Source organism: Melanerpes formicivorus, unplaced genomic scaffold (genome assembly GCF_026170545.1).
Source record: "Melanerpes formicivorus ecotype bairdi unplaced genomic scaffold, bMelFor1.0.p_v2 SCAF_10, whole genome shotgun sequence".
Lineage (NCBI taxonomy): Eukaryota > Metazoa > Chordata > Aves > Piciformes > Picidae > Melanerpes > Melanerpes formicivorus.
The window spans coordinates 22,022,850-22,041,735 of record NW_027142362.1 but is presented as its reverse complement, the minus strand read 5'-3'; the positions used below and the strand labels follow the sequence as shown (position 1 = coordinate 22,041,735).

General features: G+C 51.5%; 1 protein-coding gene across 2 annotated transcripts in view; it reads left to right on the top strand.

Annotated features, from left to right (window-relative positions):
- Positions 1 to 18,886, top strand: part of SIN3A (SIN3 transcription regulator family member A) — a 60,161-nt gene that overhangs the window by 17,790 nt on the left and 23,485 nt on the right. For both annotated transcript variants that reach the window (XM_068144249.1, XM_068144248.1), the window contains exons 6-12: positions 3,157 to 3,408; positions 5,905 to 6,057; positions 6,772 to 6,930; positions 8,575 to 8,664; positions 12,000 to 12,118; positions 15,531 to 15,741; positions 18,559 to 18,675. In XM_068144249.1, the coding sequence (XP_068000350.1) occupies positions 3,157 to 3,408; positions 5,905 to 6,057; positions 6,772 to 6,930; positions 8,575 to 8,664; positions 12,000 to 12,118; positions 15,531 to 15,741; positions 18,559 to 18,675 (1,101 nt within the window). The remainder of the gene's footprint in view (positions 1 to 3,156; positions 3,409 to 5,904; positions 6,058 to 6,771; positions 6,931 to 8,574; positions 8,665 to 11,999; positions 12,119 to 15,530; positions 15,742 to 18,558; positions 18,676 to 18,886) is intronic.

The following is an 18,886-nucleotide window of genomic DNA, read 5'->3' as shown; positions in this document are numbered from 1 at the left end:
CAGGGAGCTGGAGGATGCTCAGAGCAGCTACTAAAATGACCATGCTTTGCTCAGGGAGTGATGTAGCAGCCCTAAGAGAAAGCTTTGGCTTTGCAAGAAGAGCTTCCTAGGTAAAGCCCTGGGCATGTGTTGAACTGCCTGAATCTGTCTCTGCTGTTTCTGAGTAACTGGAGTCCCAAGAAATTCCCCAGCAAACAGAAACTGTGCTAAAGATACTGTTCTTGGTGTGAAAGTGTGTGTGTGTGCTTTCAAATACTAGGGGCAATTCAGCCTCTGGAAGGTCTTGATTAGGTAGATGCTGCATTCCTTGAAGTCTTCTTTTCAGATTGGACACTTCATGGAAGAGCTTGGTTCAGCTACCAGCTGGATGGGTGCAGGAGTTATTGGCAGAATCTGAAGTGCAGGAATTCAGGCAGGATGACCACGATGTTGCCTCTAGGTATTGGGTTTGTGTGCCTGCAACTGAGCCCTTTCAATAACAGAGGGAATTTGATTCTTGTTTTAGATGTAATCCAGATGCTACTGTCCCACAGATGTATTTTGTGTGATTGGAAACAGAGCAGGATAATAAACATCAGGGGAGCTCACTCTAGATAAAATAGGATCCATTGCAGCCTCCAAATGTGGAAAGATTTGAGAGGCTTAGGGAGGGGAAAGAATTCCCAACGTTTCAAGGGTTAATCTTTCAACTGTGCAGTTAGCTTAAGTGGGCTGGAAAAGGGAGGTGTTAGCCCCAGGATTTAAAATGTGGCCAATAGATGCTTTATGGACAAACATTGGTGGGATTTGCAACCTCCTGTTCCAGAAGTGGCAAACAAACACGCCAGGAGATTTGCAAAGCTGCAAACTGCAAAGCTAAGACATTCCAGAATTGGCTTACCTGGGCTAGATTTCAAGCAGGGGTTCTGCAGGAGCAGTGCATGCTCTTGGGAAAGAGGTTTCAGTCTCTTCACCATGGCCCTAAGTGGTTTTTACCCTGTTGACCTGCAAAAAGTTGAACTGCTTTTGTTGGAACTTCAGAATGAACCTAAGGGACGCAGTAGGTGATGAGGTGGGAGTTCCTTAGCAGACAGGTAGAGTTGGATGTAAACCAGGTGGGATCTTCTGGCCATCCCAAGGCAGTTATCCACACTGAAAACTCTGTGCTTTGAAGTTTGGGAGGTGAGGAGAATGGCTGCTTCCACTTCCATTTCAATTCCCCACCTCAAAACTTGCTGCCGAATGAATTTTCCTGTAGCCTTTAAGTGCCTCTTAAGAGCATTCAGAGTAACTCTTCTGACAGCCTTAGCTGCCTGATCTGGGTCTCAATCTGGAAAGAAACTCCAGTTTGCCCTTGCTGGTGCCTGTATGCATCCCAAAATTCTTCACTGGGAGGGAAAAAGAGCTTGGCAGAGTTGGAGGAAGCCATAGCTCTGCTTTTTGGGCTCTGTGTTGAGACAAGGATGTGTCTCCTGTCAGATTGCCCCCTGTGCTCAGCACTGGGGAGGCCACACCTTGAGTCCTGGGGTTCAGTTTTGGGCCACACACTCCCAGAAGGATATTGAGGGGCTGGAGCAGGTTCAGAGAAGGGCAACCAGGCTGGTAAAGGGTCTAGAGAACAGGGCTGGTGAAGAGCAGCTGAGGGAACTGGGGTTGTTCAGGCTGGGGAAAAAGAGGCTGAGGGGAGACCTTTGGGCTCTCTGCAGCTCCCTGAAAGGAGTTTGCAGTGAAGTGGGGGTTGCTCTCTTCTCCTGAGTAACAAGTAGCAGGACAAGAGGAAATGGCCTCAAGCTGCACCAGGGGAGGTTTAGGTTGGATATTACATGAAAATTCCTCACTAAAAGAGTTCTCAATGACTGAAACAGGCTGCCCAGGGAGGTGGTTGAATCTGTGTCCTTGGAGTTGTTTAAAAGACCATGGAGATGTGGTGCTGAGGGACATGGTTTAGTACCAGAGTTGGTAGAGTCAGAGAATGGTTGGACTCTACAGTCTTAAAGGTCTTTTCCAGCCCAAACAATTCTGGATTCAGCCAAAAGCAGTTAGCAGGGAAGATCACTGTCAAGAACAGCAGCCTGGTTGGCCTGGGTGTTTTGTTTTCCTGATATATTGCAGCCTCTGCTGGGCCACTAAATACTTCTCCTGTTTTGCCTACCTGTATCTGTTAGCCTTTCAACCCCAAGGCTCACTGTGAAGTTGTGCTCCTCAGTGTAGACCCTTAGCAGCAGTTTGTGCTTAGACAGCCCCTAGGAAGTGTGCAGTTGAAGACCAAAATATTGTTAAAATCCTTTAGACCTGCAAAGGCAATAACTGTTTAGTAGCAGTTTAAGGGGAACATTCTTCTAAGGATTTTCAGAATGGTTTGGCTTGGAAGGGACCTTAAAGATCATCCAGTTCCAACCCTCTGCAATGGGCAGGGACACCTCCCACCAGACCAGGTTGCTCAGAGCCACATCCAGCCTTAAACACTTCCAGGGATGATATGTCCACAGCTTGTCTGGGCAACCTGTTCCAGTGTCTCACCACCCTCATGGTGCAGAACTTCCTCCTGATATCCAATCTAAATTCTCCCTACTCTAGTTTCAAACCACTGCTCCTTGCCCTGTCATCACATGCCCTTAGAAGAAGTCCCTCTCCAGCTTTCCTGTAGGCCCCCTCAGGTACTGGAGTGTAGCAAAAGTCCTGCAGGGCCACTAGCTGGTTGACTGGGTGTGGTAGCAGGAGATTTCATCCACTTGATGTATTCCAGCTCAGAGGTGTCTCTGTTGAATCCATGTTAACACGGAATGCATCCAGTTGGAAGAGTCCTCAAAGGTCATTCAGTCCAACCCTTGACCCAGCACTGAAGGGTCAACACTAAACCATGTCCCTAAGAGCCCAGTCCACAGGCTGCTTCAACACCTTCAGGGATAGTGACTCCACCACTGCCCTGGGCAGACTATTCCATGTTTAATAACCCCCTATGTGATGAGGTATGTCCTAGCATCCACTCTGAACCTCCCCTGGCACAGCTTGAAGCCGTTTCCTCTGGTCCTGTCGCTTGTTTTCCGCTGTTTGCATCAGATAAAGCTCAGTGCTGGGCTGTTACCTCTGCAGGTGGTCCACAAATGGAATAAGAGTGCCTTGAATCCAAAGCTGAAAGAACCTGCTGGTTTCTAACACAGCTTCTTTCCCTCCTAGCCATCCCAGTTGCAGGCTCATACTCCTGCCAGCCAGCAGACCCCCCCGATTCCGCCGTACGCGTCCCCACGCTCGCCGCCGGTCCAGCCTCACACGCCCGTGACAATCTCCCTGGGAACCACACCATCCCTGCAGAACAATCAGCCTGTTGAGTTTAATCATGCCATCAACTATGTCAACAAGATCAAGAACCGCTTCCAGGGACAGCCAGACATCTACAAAGCCTTCCTGGAGATCCTCCATACATATCAGGTGAGTGTTTGCAGTGCACCTTCGAGTATATAGAGTTGGAAAGGTTGGAAGTGACTTCCACGATCGATTCCCATCATCAAGCCAGCCCTGCCAAGTCCACCACTAAACCATGTCCCTCAGTGCTACATCTGCATTTTGTTAGAACACTTCTAGGGATGGGAACACCACCACTCCCCTGAGCAGCCCAGTCCCAGGGCTTAACCACTCTTTCAGTGCAGAAAATGTTCCTAATCTTCAACTTTAAACCTTCCCTGGTGCAACTTGAGGCCATTTTCTCTCATTCTGTTGTTTGTTACATTGACCCCCTCCCCCCTTACTCCAGCCTCCTTTTCAGTGAGTTGTAGAGAGAGAAGGTCTCCTCTCAGCCTCCTTTTCACCAAGCTGAAAACCCCCAGTTCCCTCAGCTGCTTCTCCCAAGACTTGTGCCCTAGACCCTTCACCAGCTTTGTTGGTCTTCTGGAGCAACTTCAGGACTTCTGCTCCAGAGCATCAGTGTCCCTCTTGAAGTGAGGGGCCTAAAACTGAAACCTGTACTCAAGGTGAGGCCAGGCTTGGGGTTATTTCTTTCTGTGCCATGAGGAGCTGTGTCTGTCCAAGACTTGCATTTAGGTCTTCTACTAGAAGAGGTTTGGCCAGCAAGCTGAGCAGAGTTCTGCTGTATTCGTAGCAGCTATAAGTGTATATGTTCAGTATGTGTAGAGTCATAATGGAGTATTGCCAAGGGCCAGGACTGGGCTGGCCACTGGATGAGTGACAAAAGCTCTCTATGAATCCCTTTCCCTTCCCAAAGTGAAGAAGGGAGAGAGACTGATGGACTGGAAAAGAAACTAAGCCAGCTGGGTTGGAAACAAGAACAATCCAATGAAAGAGGTACAAAGCAATAAGGAAACCAACCCCTGATGGCAATGATGTTGCCCCTGTCACCATTGGTGCTGGGAGCAGGCACTGGGGAGGTTCCAGACTGGAGTCCCCAGTAAATGGAAGATGGATTCAGGAGCTGGATCCTGGAACTGGGCTCAGGAACACGTGGATAGAGATAAAAGGAATGAAGCAACAGAATCCTCCTTAGACACTGGCCAGTGAAGAAGAGACTTTAACCCTACTGGTCCCTCAGCTTTCTCCTGAAGATGCTGTCCATGGGATGCAATCTCTTGGTCCCTTGAGGGTCACCTGTCCTGTCTGCAGGTGCCACCTCCTGACTTTCTGCTCAATGATAACTTCCTATCAGTGTTCCCACGGCCAGGAGCAGCCCCTGGCTGTGCAGACCTGCCCTGAACTTCAGAAAGTGCCATCAGTGAGCAGAGCCTGAGCTGAGAAATCACTTCTGGCTGATGACACCAAGCTGTGTGGTGCAGCAGACACCCTGGAGGGAAGGGAGGCCATCCAGAGGCACCTGGACAGGCTAGAGAGGTGGGCACAAGCCAACCTCATGAGGTTCAACAAGAGCAAGGGCAGGGTCCTGCATCTGGGTCGAGGCAATCCCAGGCACAAATCCAGGCTGGGCAGGGACTGGCTGGAAAGCAGCCCTGAGGAGAGAGACTTGGGGGTGCTGGTGGAGGAGAAGCTCACCAGGAGCTCTCAGTGTGCACTTGCAGCCCAGAAAGCCAATCAGATCCTGGGCTGCATCAGATGTGGTGTGGCCAGCAGGGCAAGGGAGGTGATTCTCCCCCTCTGCTCAGCTCTGGGGAGACCCCACCTGGAGTACTGCCTCCAGTTCTGGAGCCCCTATTCCAAGAGGGATCTGGAGGTGCTGGAAGGTGTCCAGAGAAGGGCCAGGAGGATGATCAGAGGGCTGGAGCACCTCTCCTATGAGGACAGACTGAGGGAGTTGGAGCTGTTCAGTCTGGAGAAGAGAAGGCTCTGAGGTGACCTCATTGTGGCCTTCCAGGATCTGAAGGGGGCTACAGGAAGGCTGGGGAGGGACTGCTCAGGATCTCAGGTAGTGATAGGACGAGGGGGAATGGAATGAAGCTGGAGGTGGGGAGATTCAGGCTGGAGGTGAGGAGGAAGTTCTTCCCCATGAGAGTGGTGAAGTCCTGGAATGGGTTGTGCAGGGAGGTGGTTGGGGCCCTGTCCCTGGAGGTGTTTAAGGCCAGGCTGGATGAGGCTCTGGCCAGGCTGATCTAGTGTGGGGTGTCCCTGCCCATGGCAGGGGGGTTGGAACTAGATGATCCTTGTGGTCCCTTCCAACTCTGACTGATACTATGATGCTGACTCAAACTAAGCCAATGATCCACTACATAAGATGCTGAGAACTTTGCTGGTTTCACAGAACTGACAGGGTTGAAAGGGACCTCAAAGATCCTCCAGTTCCAACCGCCCTGCCAGGGGCAGGGACACCTCACACCACATCGGGTTGCTCAGAGCCACATCCAGCTTGGCCTTAAAACCTCTCCTATGTTACTGAGGGCTTGTTTTGTTTGTTGTTGTTGTTCTTTGTCCCTTAAATGGCTTGTGTGTCCCTTCTGCTGACTCTTCTCCCCTGTGCTGTGGCAGAAAGAGCAGCGGAACGCCAAGGAGGCGGGAGGGAACTACACGCCGGCGCTGACGGAGCAGGAGGTGTACGCGCAGGTGGCTCGCCTCTTCAAGAACCAGGAGGATCTGCTCTCAGAGTTTGGCCAATTCCTGCCTGATGCCAACAGCTCTGTGGTGAGTCTATTGGAGACAGACTGGGGCTGAAAGAACCTAGCAGGAAGCTGCTCTGTGTCCAGCCAGAGTTCAGGCAAATGTGCTTTTGCCGTTTCACTGCTTGGGGTGGGGTTGTGGTTTAGCTCGAGGGATCTTGTCCTGAGCGTGGGGATGGGGTCAGGGTGATATGTTGGGGTTCCTGGCTATCACTTTTCTGTTAAATACAATCCCTTTGTCTTAAAAAGGTTGCTCTAAGATTGCAGTAACTGCAGTAAAATCCATTCATAGGATGTCAGGTTGGAAGGGACCCCCAAGGATCATCTGGTCCAACCTTTCTGGGTTTGTTGTTAAATAAGATGGCCCAGCACTCTGTCAAGCTTAGTCTTAAAACTGTCCAGTGGAGGAGAATCCACCACTTCCCTTGGGAGATGATTCCAATCTCTCTCCAAACTGTTCTCATGGGGAAAAATTGGCTTTTGGACTCTCTGTTGGAATCTCCCCAGCAGTAACTTGTCTCCATCACCCCTTGTCTTTTCCATGGGTCTCAATGTAGAAAGGGAGTCTCCATCCTCCTAGTGGCCACCCTTTATGTAATGGCACGTGGTGGTGAGGTCTTCCCTGAGCTTTCTTCTCTGAAGGTTGAACAGAGCTAGGAGGAGCAGATCTTTTGTATTTGTTTGCCTGGTTGCATGGAACTCAGCTCTTGATGGTCTTGTGGGTTTGTCTCTAAATAAGCTGTTAAGTAAGACAACTGCAGAGAAAGTGGAGTCAGTAAGAAATGATCATGGTGGCACAGTGAAGAAGCCACAGCTCAACAACAAACAGCAGAGACCCAACCAGAATGGCTGCCAGATCCGACGGCACTCGGGAACTGGAGCGACCCCCCCGGTGAAGGTAAGAGCCTCTGCTGCTGGCTCAGCAGCCCTGCTGCCTCCAGGAGGCTGTGACAGAGCAGGGTGCTGGTTCTGAGCCTGTGCTGGTTTTGTGGTACAGGTTTGCAGCTTGAGAATACAGATTCATAGGATCACAGAATGCTTTGGGTTGGAAGGGGCCTTAAAGGTCATCCAGTTCCAACCCACCCCTGCCATGGGCAGGGACACCTCCCACCAGCCCAGGTTGCTCGAGGCCTCATCCAGCCTGGCCTTGAACACTTTCAGAGAGGGGCAACCTGTTGCAGTGTCTGACTACCCTCACTGTCAAGAATTTCTTCCTAATCTCCAGTCTAAATTTGCCCTTTCCCAGCTCCAGTCCATTCCCTCTCATCCTATTACTAAAAGCCCTGTTAAAAAGTCCTTTCCCAGCTCTCCTGTAGCCCCCTTCAGGTACTGGAAGGCTTCTCTAAGGTATCCCCAGAGCCTTCTCTGCTCCAGGCTGAATAGCTTCAACTCTCTCAGCCTGTCCCCCTAACTTTTGGAGAACATCTTTGTGGCCTCTTCTGTACCCATTCCAACAGTTCCAAGTCCTCCTTGTCTTGTGGGCCCCAGAACTGGAGGCGGTGCTGCAGGTGGGGGGTCTCAGCAGAGCAGAGGGGCAGAATCCCCTCCCTGTGCTGCTGCTCTCCCTGCTTTGGATGCAGCCCAGCACACAGCTGCCTTCTGAGCTGCCAGTGACCATTGCTGGCTCACGGGGAGTTTGTCACCAACTGACATCCCCAAGTCCTCCTCCTCAAGAACACTCTCAAACCACCCCTCACCCAGCCTGGATTTGTGCTTGGATGCCAGTGGAGTCTTGTTTGCTCACCTTCCCTATGATAAAGCTTCTAGCATAGTGCTGAAGGATTATTATTCCCCTAGCAGAGTTTGCACATTTTGAGGGAGCCAGGCTTTGTGGTGCAGTAAAAAGTCTTGTGACCAGGTGCCTTAATGTTTGTGCAGCAGGGGCGGGCTCAGCCTGCTTTATTTGAAGGTGGCCTCTCATGCTTTGTGGTGAGAAGCACTAGCAGACAGAACTGTATCATCTAAATCCAGTGATTTACTTCCCCTTCTGCTCTTCCTTTTCCTCCTCCTCTTCATATAAAAGGCAGCAAAGCACCTTTCAGAGGCAGCCTGCAGCCTTTCTGAGGATGTGGAGTGCAGGTGGTGATAGGGGGGGAAATAAAGGCTCTTGCCATGGGATGCAAGAGACTGATAGAAGTGGCCTAATTTTAGGGAGGTGTAAGAGTGGTGAGTGATAGTAGGGGAAGGGGGGGGGGGGAAGGCAGATTTATTCTGGTAGTTTTGCCATGAGATATGCTACAGCCAAGGACTGTTTCAAGCACCTAGCTCCAGAAAAGGATGCAACAGTGTATTAAAAATATTGTAGTGCCCTGCTACTGATTAACCTTTAATAGATTGGCTTGTGACAGCACTTCCCTGCACCTCTCCCTCCACAAGAGCCACCTTGCCCCTCTTGGCAAGCCAAGCTGTGAGGTCAGGAAGCTCGAAAGCTGTTGTTGGGGGTGACAGATAATCAAAAGCTGGCAACTTGCTCTGCTGAACAGCCCTTTTTTGTTGTGTTCTTTTTTTTTGTTTTGTTTTCTTTGCCTTTGTTGTTTAACAGAAGAAACCAAAGCTGCTTGGTTTGAAGGACCAGTCCTTGGCAGAAGCCAGCAAGCATGGTGTGGGGACAGAATCTCTCTTCTTCGAGAAGGTGAGAAGCGCCGCTCGGGACAAGCCAGCTCGAGCCTTTGCTTGGTGCTCTTTGTGTGGGGGCAGCCAGGTGGTTAGCACAGCAACCACCCTGAGAAGGTTCAGTCAGCCTCACCTCAGGTGGATTGTGTCCAGATCCACTGGAATTTCTTAAGAGACAGGTGATAACAGGGTGCTGGTTGAGCCTTTTCTCCAGAGGTCACCCTCCGGCGTTTTGCTTCCTGCTGCTGCTGCAGTTGGTGTGCAGGAAGGGGAATCCTCATCAAATTTCCATGGGAATTTCACAGGAGTTTTCATGGAATCATAGTATTGTTTTGGTTGGGAAAGATCTCTAAGATTGAGTCCAGCTGTCCACCGAGCACCCCTGTGGCCATTAAACCGTGTCCTCAAGTGCCACAGCCGCAGGTTTCCTGACCACCTCCCTCACTTCCCAGGGCAGCCTGTTCCAATTCCTGAGCACTCCTTCAGTGTAGGAAATTGTTCCTTCCAACCAAACCTCCCCTGGTGCAACTTGAGGCCATTATCTCTTGTCCTGTTACTAGGCAGAAGAGACCAAGCCCCACCTCAATCCAGCCTCCTTTCAGGGAGCTGTAGGTCTGAGGTCTCCCCTCAGCTTCCTTTTCTCCAGGCTGAACAACCCCAGTTTCCTCAGCTGCTCCTAACCAGCTGTGTTATGTAGACCCTTCCCCACCTTTGTTGCCCCTCTCTGGGCCTGCTCCAGCCCCTCAATGTCCTTCCACCAGCACCCCCAAGTCATAGTATCATAGTAGTATCAGTCAGGATTGGAAGGGACCACAAGGATCACAGTATCACTAAGGTTGGAAGAGACCTCAAGGATCATCGAGTCCAACCTGTCACCACAGACCTCATGACTAAACCATGGCACCAAGTGCCACATCCAGTCTCCTCTTGAACACCTCCAGGGATGGGGACTCCATCACCTCCCTGGGCAGCACATCCCAATGACAAATGACTCTCTCAGGGAAGAACTTTCTCCTCACCTCGAGTCTAAACCTCCCCTGGCGCAGCCTGAGACGGTGGCCTCTTGTTCTGGTGCTGCTTGCCTGGGAGGAGAGACTAACTCCTTCCTGGCTACAACCACCTTTCAGGTAGTTGTAGAGGGCAATGAGGTCACCCCTGAGCCTCCTCTTCTCCAGGCTAAGCAACCCCAGCTCCCTCAGCCTCTCCTCCCAGGGCTGTGCTCAAGGCCTCTCCCCAGCCTTGTTGCCCTTCTCTGGACACCTTCAAGTCTCTCAATGTCCTTCTTAAACTGAGGAGCCCAGAACTGGACACAGGACTCAAGGTGTGGCCTAACCAATGCAGGGCACAGCACACAATGACTTCCCTGCTCGTGCTGGCCACACTGTTCCTAATGCAGGCCAGGATGCCATTGGCCTTCTTGGCCCCCAGGGCACACTGCTGGCTCATGTTCAGGCAGCTGTCGATCAGCACCCCCAGGTCCCTCTCTGTTTGGGAGCTCTCAGCCACTCTGACCCCAGCCTGTAGCTCTGCATGGGGTTGGTGTGGCCAAAGTGCAGCACCTGGCACTTGGACTTGTTGAATGCCATCCCACTGGCCTCTGCCCATCTGTCCAGTCAGTCGAGGTCCCTCTGCAGAGCCCTTCAGCCCTCTAACTGACCAACATCTGCTCCCAGCTTGGTGTCAGCTGCACATTTGCTGATGTCCGACTCACTCCCCTCATCCAGATCATCAATGAAGATGTTAAAGAGGATGGGGCCCAGCACTGATCCCTGGGGGATGCCACTGGTGCCTGGCTGCCAGCTGGCTGTGGCACCATTCACCACCACTCTCTGGGCTCAGCCTCCAACCAGTTCCTAACCCAGCACAGAGTGTTGCGGTCCAGGCCACGAGCTGACAGCTCAGCCAGCAGTTTGCTGTGGGGGACGGTGTCAAAGGCCTTGCTGAAGTCCAGGTAGACCACATCCACAGGCCTCCCCACATCCACCAGGCAGTCACCTGATCACAGAAGGAGATCAGGTTGGAGAGGCAGGACCTGCCCCTCCTAAATCCATGCTGGCTGGACCTGAGCCCTTGGCCATCCTTCAGGTGCGCAGTTATTGCCGCCAGGATAATCTGCTCCATCATCTAGTTCCAACCCCCCTGCCATGGGCAGGGACACCCCACACTAGATCAGCCTGGCCACAGCCTCAGCCAGCCTGGTCCTTTTCTTCAGGGCTGCTCTCAAGCCCATCACTGCCCTGCTTGTTTTTATTGAAGTTGAGGTTCTTCCTCTCTCCCTGAGAAATGAATCCAATTAATTGGAGAGTTGTTACCTGTTGCTGGTTTACCACACACAGCAGCTGAAAGGAGATGTGGGATGTTTCCAAGTGGTACCTTGGTGCCTTCCCTGAGATGTCCACACGTTTCCTGATGGCTCAGAGGGGAGTACACAGGGAACATAAACAAGCCTTTGATGTCATATTCATGTGTAGATGGAAGTGTTGGTTGCTCCCTGATGATGTGGTGCATTTTTGCAGCCTGCTCTAGACCTGTGCTGAATGGGAGCTGGGAAGCAGTGCATTGCTCAGAGGCTGTGTAGGTGTTGCCACGAGTGAAGCTGGAAATCCCTGCTGCAGAATCATAACTGTAACGATGAATATCTTAATGGTGACAGATCTCCCTCTGATGCCTAGATGCTAATAGTCCTTGTGGGAAAGGTAATGGTGTTGAGGTGAAGAGTTCACCCTTCTGCTGGTTGCAGAAGCTGGCTTCTCAGTGATCACCCACGCTGGAGCAGTGTTACTCAGGGTACAGGTCTCTTACCCCTGCTCCCTACTCCCAATATTCTCTGGTGCTTCTGGTGGCTTTGTGACAGCTGACATTAGCCATGATTCCAGCATTTTGTAATCCAGCTGTTAGGGGCCTCTGAGGGATTTAATTCTTCCCTTGCATGCCCAGCACCGGGATGTCTGTTTGTCTGGCCCTGTGTCCTGGGGGCGAGTCAGCCTCTCTTCAAGGTAGGTATCAAGCTGTGCCAGGGGAGGTTTAGGCTGGGTGTTAGGAAGAAACTCTTCATAAAAAGAGTTATTTGCCCTTGGAATGGGCTGACCAGGGAGGTGGCAGAGTCACCATCACTGGAGGTGTGTAGGAAGAGCCTTGATGGGATGCTTGGTGCCATGGTTTAGTTGATTAGATGGTGTTGGATGGTAGGTTGGACTCAATGATCTCAGAGGTCTCTTCCAACCTGGTTAATTCTATTCTATCCTCATTCCAAGTGTCAGCAGCGAGAAGCAGAGTGTTGAACCCAGGTCTGCTGGACAGCAGTAGGATGCAGGGCTTGAGCTCACCCTGTTGTCCTCTCTCCCCCCGTGGCAGGTCCGCAAAGCTCTGCGTAGCACAGAGGCCTACGAGAACTTCCTGCGCTGCCTGGTGATCTTCAACCAGGAGGTCATCTCCCGCGCCGAGCTCGTGCAGCTCGTCTCGCCTTTCCTGGGGTAAGTGGAGCCCATCTCCCTGCAGGAGGTGAGAAGCTTTTAATCAGCTTGCTCTGTTCCTGCTGTGAAGCCAGGAAAGAAAGCCTCACCTTTGTGGTGGGTCAGGGGAGTCACAGAATGGTAGGGGCTGGAAGGGATCTCGAAAGCTCATCCAGGCCAACCCCTCTGGCAGAGCAGGGTCACCTAGGGCTGGTCACAGAGGAACACGTCCAGGTGGGTCTTGAATATCTCCAGACAGGGAGACTCCACAACCCCCCTGGGCAGCCTGTTCCAGTGTTCTGTCACCCTCAGAGGGAAAAAATTCGTCCTCATGTTTCCATGGAACTTCCTATGCCTCAGCTTCCACCGCTGCCCCTTGTGCTGGCATTGGGCATCACCCAGCAGAGCCTGGCTCCAGCCTCTGGGCACTCACCCTGCACAGCTTTGTAAACATGAATGAGGTCACCTCTCAGACTCCTCTCCAAGCTACAGAGCCCCAGCTCCCTCAGTCTCTCCTCCTAAGAAAGATGTGCCTCTCCCTTAATCATTTTTGTAGCTCTGTGCTGGACCCTTTCAATCAGTTCCCTGTCCCTCTTGAACTGAGGGGCCCCTCCTGTGGTTGGGTGGCAGAGAGGAGAAAGAACTCTGCTTTGGGAACTGAGTGGTGGTTTCTTGGGCCACAAAGTACATCAGAGGTGGAATCTCCCTGCCCACCTGCCTCCACTCTACTTTTATCTGAATAGCCTGCCACTGCTTAACTGTCCATTATGTGATTTCATGAGTTTCTTCTGTGGCAGCAGAGTCTCCTGTTCTCCCCAGCTCAGCCTGGGCATCCCAGATGTAGGTGCTAAGGTGCCACGTGCTGCTGGGTGGGCAGGAAGAGAAGGCTGGTAGATTTTTGGAAGCCCTTCAGTGGCTAATACTGTGCAGGTGCCCTGTGGTTGAGGCTTTTCCTTTACTGGAGCAGGACAGTAAGGGCTCTGCTTCCCTTTTCTTTCCAACTTCCTGCACTTCTGCACTGCCTTTTTTTATTCTTTGTCAAAGAGGAGATGAGAGAGGAGCTCTTAGCTATGTCCTGGCAGGCAGGCAGCATTCAGGAGCAGTGCTGGTTCTGCTTGCTGGGTTTCTTCCTTTGCCAAAAGAGCAAACAGAATCATTGAACAGCCTCTTACTGCTCTGGAATCATGGATTGTTTTGTTTGAGAACAGATTGGCTGTCTAATTAACATAGGCAATGTCCCCTGCAAAAAAAAAAGTGCTGATGTCAGTCATCTCACTGAAATTTCCTGAAAGCAGCTGAATTCTGTTGGGAAGCCAAAACTGATAAATGAGCACCACAGGAATGATGACTTCCATAAGTATACAGAACAACTCTGTATGAATCAGCTAAAAGCAACCAATATCCTCTCATCAATTTTGGGCAGCAAGATTAATGTCCCTGGTTGCAAGGGAGAAGGCAATAACAACATGAATTGGGTTCAGGACCCCATTACACTGGCAGCCGTGCAAAGCAACTGCCCCAAGGAGCATCCATTCTCTCCACAGCTCCACTGGAGTTAGTCAGGCAGCAGCAGGATACTACCTTTAGCTAGGAAAAGTGAACTGCTCAAGAGAAGATCCTGAATTTCTCCCTTCTCCTGTCTGTGCTCCCAGCTACAAAGGTGAATATCTGCAGCAGGAGAGGTATAATGGAGTTTTCTGACTCTGGAGTTGAATGTTATCTTCTGTCATGTAATGAAAAAGCAATGAATGAGCAGTAATTCAATTAGCCTCTGTAACAGGCTCCATTCCTCATGTTGCTGGAGCTTTGCATGAGATAAGGGGAGTTGGACAGATGCAGTATTTGAGACTAATGAATTCTTCAGAAAGCTTTTCTCCCTGAGCAGGTGAACTCAGGTGTTGCAGGCAGATTTCCTCCCTGTGTAGTCTGAGGGGGGAGGCACCACTGAAGTGATTGCTCAGCCCTTTGCTCAAACCCTTTACTGTGTAGTTACAGAATCACTTTTCAGTTTCTTCTTGCTACGTTTGGAAAGGAAAAGCCTATTTTAAGGCTAAGAACATCTGCAAAGAACTAGGAACCTGCCCTGAGCTCACAAATGGGAGACCCAAATGTGACCCTGCCACAAGTGCAGCCATGGACTCACAGAATTGTTGTCATTGGAGAAGACCTCTAAGAGCATCAAGTCCAGCCATCAGCCCAGCACCACTACGGCCATTAAACCATGTCCTGAAGTGCCATCTTTGCACATTTCTTGAACACCTCCAGGGATGGTGACTCCACCACCTCCCTGGGCAGCCTGTTCCAATCCCTGACCACTCTTGCAGCAAAGAATTTCTTCCTGATCTCCAACCTAAACCTCCCCTGGCACAATTTCAGGGCCATTTCCTTCTGTGACCTGATATTAAGGAGAAGAGACCAATCCCCCACCTCACTCCAACCTCCTTTCAGGGGTACAGACCAATGCTGTTTCCCCTCAGCCTCCTTTTCTCCATGCTGAACAACCCCAGTTCCCTCAGCTGCTTCTCTCCAGACCATTCACCAGCTTGGTTGCCTTTCTCTGGACATGCTCCAGCTTCTTAGTGGCCTTCTTGGAGTGAGGAGCTCAAAGCTGAACCCGGTGCTTGAGGTGCAGTGAAAGCTTGGGCTGCTCCTCCCTGTTGGGGACTGTACCCACAGGGATGTATCAATATGTTGGAGTGTCTCTGGCAGTGTGAGGAGGTCATCCTAAAGCACTTTTGTTGTACCAAGGGAGCAGTGTCCAGAGAAGGGCAATGAAGTTGGTGAGGGGCTTGGAACACAGCCCTATGAGGAGAGGCTGAGGGAGCTGGGGCTGCTTAACCTGGAGAAGAGGAGAGTCAGGGGAGACCTTATTGCTCTCTACAACTACCTGAAGGGAGGTTGTAGCCAGGCAGAGGTTGGTCTCTTCTCCCAGGCAACCAGCACCAGAACAAGAGGACACAGTCTCAGGCTGCACCAGGGGAGGTTTAGGCTGGAGGTTAGGAGGAAGTTCTACACAGAGAGAGTGACTGCCCATTGGAATGGGCTGCCTGGGGAGGTGGTGGAGTCACCATCACTGGAGGTGTTCAGGAGGAGACTTGACAGGGTGCTTGGTGCCATGGGTTAGTTGATTAGGTGGTGTTGGATGATAGGTTGGATGTGATGATCTTGAAGGTCTCTTCCAACCTGGTTTATTCTATTCTGTTCAGTCCCCACCCCGCTCAGCAAACAGGTCCTCACTTCCCGTTCCATCAGGCTCTCTGGAAGTGGGACTGAGCAGAGAGAGTCCCTCCCCCCTCCCCAGCCTGGCAGTTGAGAGGATCTTCTTGGGTGCAGTGTGTCTGTAGCAGTCAGCTGGGGGCTCAGCAGCCCAGCTGGGGGCTCTTCGCTTTCCGCCTCGGCTTCGCTTTTCACCGCCCGAATTTTTATCTTGTAGGAAATTCCCAGAGTTGTTCACTTGGTTTAAAAACTTTCTGGGGTATAAAGAGTCTGTCCACATGGAGACCTACCCGAAGGAACGGGCTACTGAGGGGATAGCCATGGAGATAGACTATGCCTCCTGTAAAAGACTGGGCTCCAGCTACCGAGCCTTGCCCAAGAGCTACCAGCAGCCCAAGTGCACAGGGCGGACTCCGCTGTGTAAAGAGGTAAGGTCACAGAACCACAGAGTGCTCTGGGTTGGAAGCACCTCCAAAGGTCAACCAGTCCAATCCCCCTGCGCTGAGCAGGGACATCCTCCACTAGATCAGGTTGCCCAGAGCCTTGTCAAGCCTCACCTCAAATCCCTCCAACAATGGAGCCTCAACCACCTCCCTGGGCAACCTGTTCCAGTGCTCCACCACACTCATGGTAAAGAACTTGTTCCTCACATCCAATCTGAATCTGTTCTTTAACTTCAAACCATTCCCCCTCGGCCTACCACTGCAGGCCTTTGTGAGCAGTCCCTCTGCAGCCTACTTGTAGGCCCCCTTCAGGTACTGGAAGGCTGCTGTTAGGTCTCCCCCTACAGTCTTCTCTTCTCTAGGCTGAACAGCCCCAGGTCCCTCAGCCTGTGCTTGTAGCAGGGGTGACATAGCATAGAGCACCCCCAGGTCCCTCAGCCTGTCCTCACAGCAGAGGTGACATAGCATAGAGCAACCCCAGGTTCCTCAGCCTGTCCTCACAGCAGAGGTGACAGCATGGAGCACCCCCAGGTCCCTCAGTCTGTCCTCACAGCAGGGGTGACATAGCATAGAGCAACCCCAGGTCCCTCAGTCTGTCCTCACAAGAGAGGTGCTCCAGCCCCCTGATAATTTTTGTGGCATCCTCTGGACCTGCTCCATGGGGTCCATGTCCTTCCTGTGTTGAGGGTGTTAGAGCTGGATGCAGCATTCCAGGTGAGGTCTCACCAGAGCAGTGTGAAATGGCAGAATCACCTCTCCCCATCTGCTGGAAGATCTCTTGAATGGGAATTGCCTGACACAGGAAGGCTCATCCCAGCCTTCCTGAAGGGATGGAGCAAGGGTGAGCAGAGCAGAAGAGGATGGGGATTTATTTTGTATCCCTGTGCTATGCTGATGAGGTCTCTGGGGATGCTGGGACATGGCTGGTCCTGTGGAGAGCAGCTGTGCTGCTGTCTGCACCCCAAAACTGGTGCTGGGCATGGAACTGGGGCCCAGCAGCACCAATCCAGCCCGGAGCTGGGCTGTTCCTGCACCCAGGCATGTGTGGGCGCACCATCCTGGCTTGGGGTCATCATGGTACATGTTGGAGCCCAAGGTGAGCACACCTCACGAGGTTCCTAGTGGTGAGTGAGCTCTTGGCACTCCTGCAAACATCTGGTTCATGTCCAGGAGCTATTGCACAGGGTGAGGCATTTTGCACCAGTCTAGGAATGGGTTGTGCTGGAAGCTGGCTGGGAGATATGATGCCCACGTGGCTTTGATGGTTGGCATCAGCTCTTCTCCTGTGCTGCTTATGAAACAGTTGCATGAAGTAAGGGGGGAACAGCTGGGGAAAAAAAAAAGCCCAGCTAGCTGTGGGTCACTGGATACCTGTGTTGTATGTAGGAGAGTGTGAGAGGGGAGCATTAAGGTTGCAAACTTAAATATTCTGAGTAGGAAATGCAGTAATCATTTACTGCATGGTCTTAGAGTGATCTCAGGTGTGGCTTACATGAGAGTACATAGCTCAAGGTGGTTGCTGCCTCCTTACCCAAATTGCCCCTCAGTCTGCTTCCAGAGTTGTCTCTAGTCTAACTTGAAAAGAAACTCATGTTTCCTTTGGAGAGTTTCTCCCCTCATGGCCCTCCCATGCTTCTCACTTGCTGCCTGAAACACCAAGAGCAGCATTTGTCTTGAGAAACAGAGCTTTGCTTTGGGGAATTGGCTCCCTGCAGGGAACCAAATTTCTAGGTCAAGAGTCAGAGCTGGTCTCCCAGCATAGTCTTGCAGGATTAGTCCTCATTGAGTCCTTCAGTGTGTTTTAATGGCCTTTTGATCAAAGAGGGAATGGTACTGGTGGATCCTGTTCCTTCACTGGTGTTGTTCTGGAGGTGAATGAGCAGTGCTCTTGCTGAAGGGCAGTTACTAAACCTGCCTGGCTGGAGGAGGGGACAGCCCCTGAAACCCCTTCCCTGGGTGACATCTACAACAAGCAGAGAGGAAGTTGCTGCTTGGGAGCATCACAGGATTTGTGCTCTTTATGCTCCTTGAGAGGTGAGGAGGATGAATGTGGGCGAGCAAGTCACACAGCTAGCCGAGGTGCTTGGCTGAAGCAGTGGCAGGATAGTGAATAAAGAACCTGGGAGAGAGACAATTGCAGGCTTTGAATCTAAAAGTCCTGACCTTTCTCTCCAAAGTCTCTTGTGTGATGCAGTTACAGACTTCTCTTCCTGTGAGAATCTAATGACTCAGTTGTTCAGGATTTGGATTTCTGAAAACTGGGCTTGACTTTCAAGGCCCCCTGCCAAAATCCTTCTTCCCTTGCTTTTGGCCTCTTTGAGGGTGTTTTGTGGTTTGGGTTTGGGGTTGTTCTGTTCCTGTGTTGGAGGTGATGAAAGCTGCAGGTGCTCAGCTGCTTAGTCAGGAGAGGTGTTGCTGGGGTCTGGATTTCTATGCTCAGTTAGCCTTATTTGGAGGTGGGAACCATGGACAGTCCCAAGAGTGCTGTCTGATGTGGTGACCACCCAGTGTGGTCCGTGGTGAATCACACACATGATGAAACAGCTGCTTGCAGCTGACTAACCCAAAGCAATGGAACAGCCACCCTCACCTTGTTTTGTCTCTTCCCTTTCAAGTTTCCTCTCTCAGCTCCAGCTGATGACTTTTTGAGGCTGCCTGGATGTTTCAGCTCTGGCTGCTTGGGGGTTGTCTCATGGCTGCTGACGTTGGGACAGGCAAATTTTCCAGCTAGGGAATTAGATCCTCCTGTTGCAATATGACCACTTTGAAGACTGACCCATGACTCCTCTGTCTCCCTGCAAGGTTTTGAATGACACCTGGGTCTCCTTCCCCTCCTGGTCTGAGGACTCCACGTTTGTGAGCTCCAAGAAGACGCAGTATGAAGAGCACATCTACAGGTGTGAGGATGAGCGTTTCGAGGTAAAGTGGTTTTCCTTCATTCATGCTTCTGAAAGCCTGGGGTTGTATGAACACTTAATGATCTTGATAGCATTATCCCTTTTAATGCTACTGCTTAGCATCTTTTCATTGTGTGCCTCTCACAGCTGGCTTTTGCATTAGAGCTTTGTGGTCTCTTAATGCAAGAAGCAGCGGCAGCAGGACCGCGTCTCGCTCCAAGCTCCCACATCCC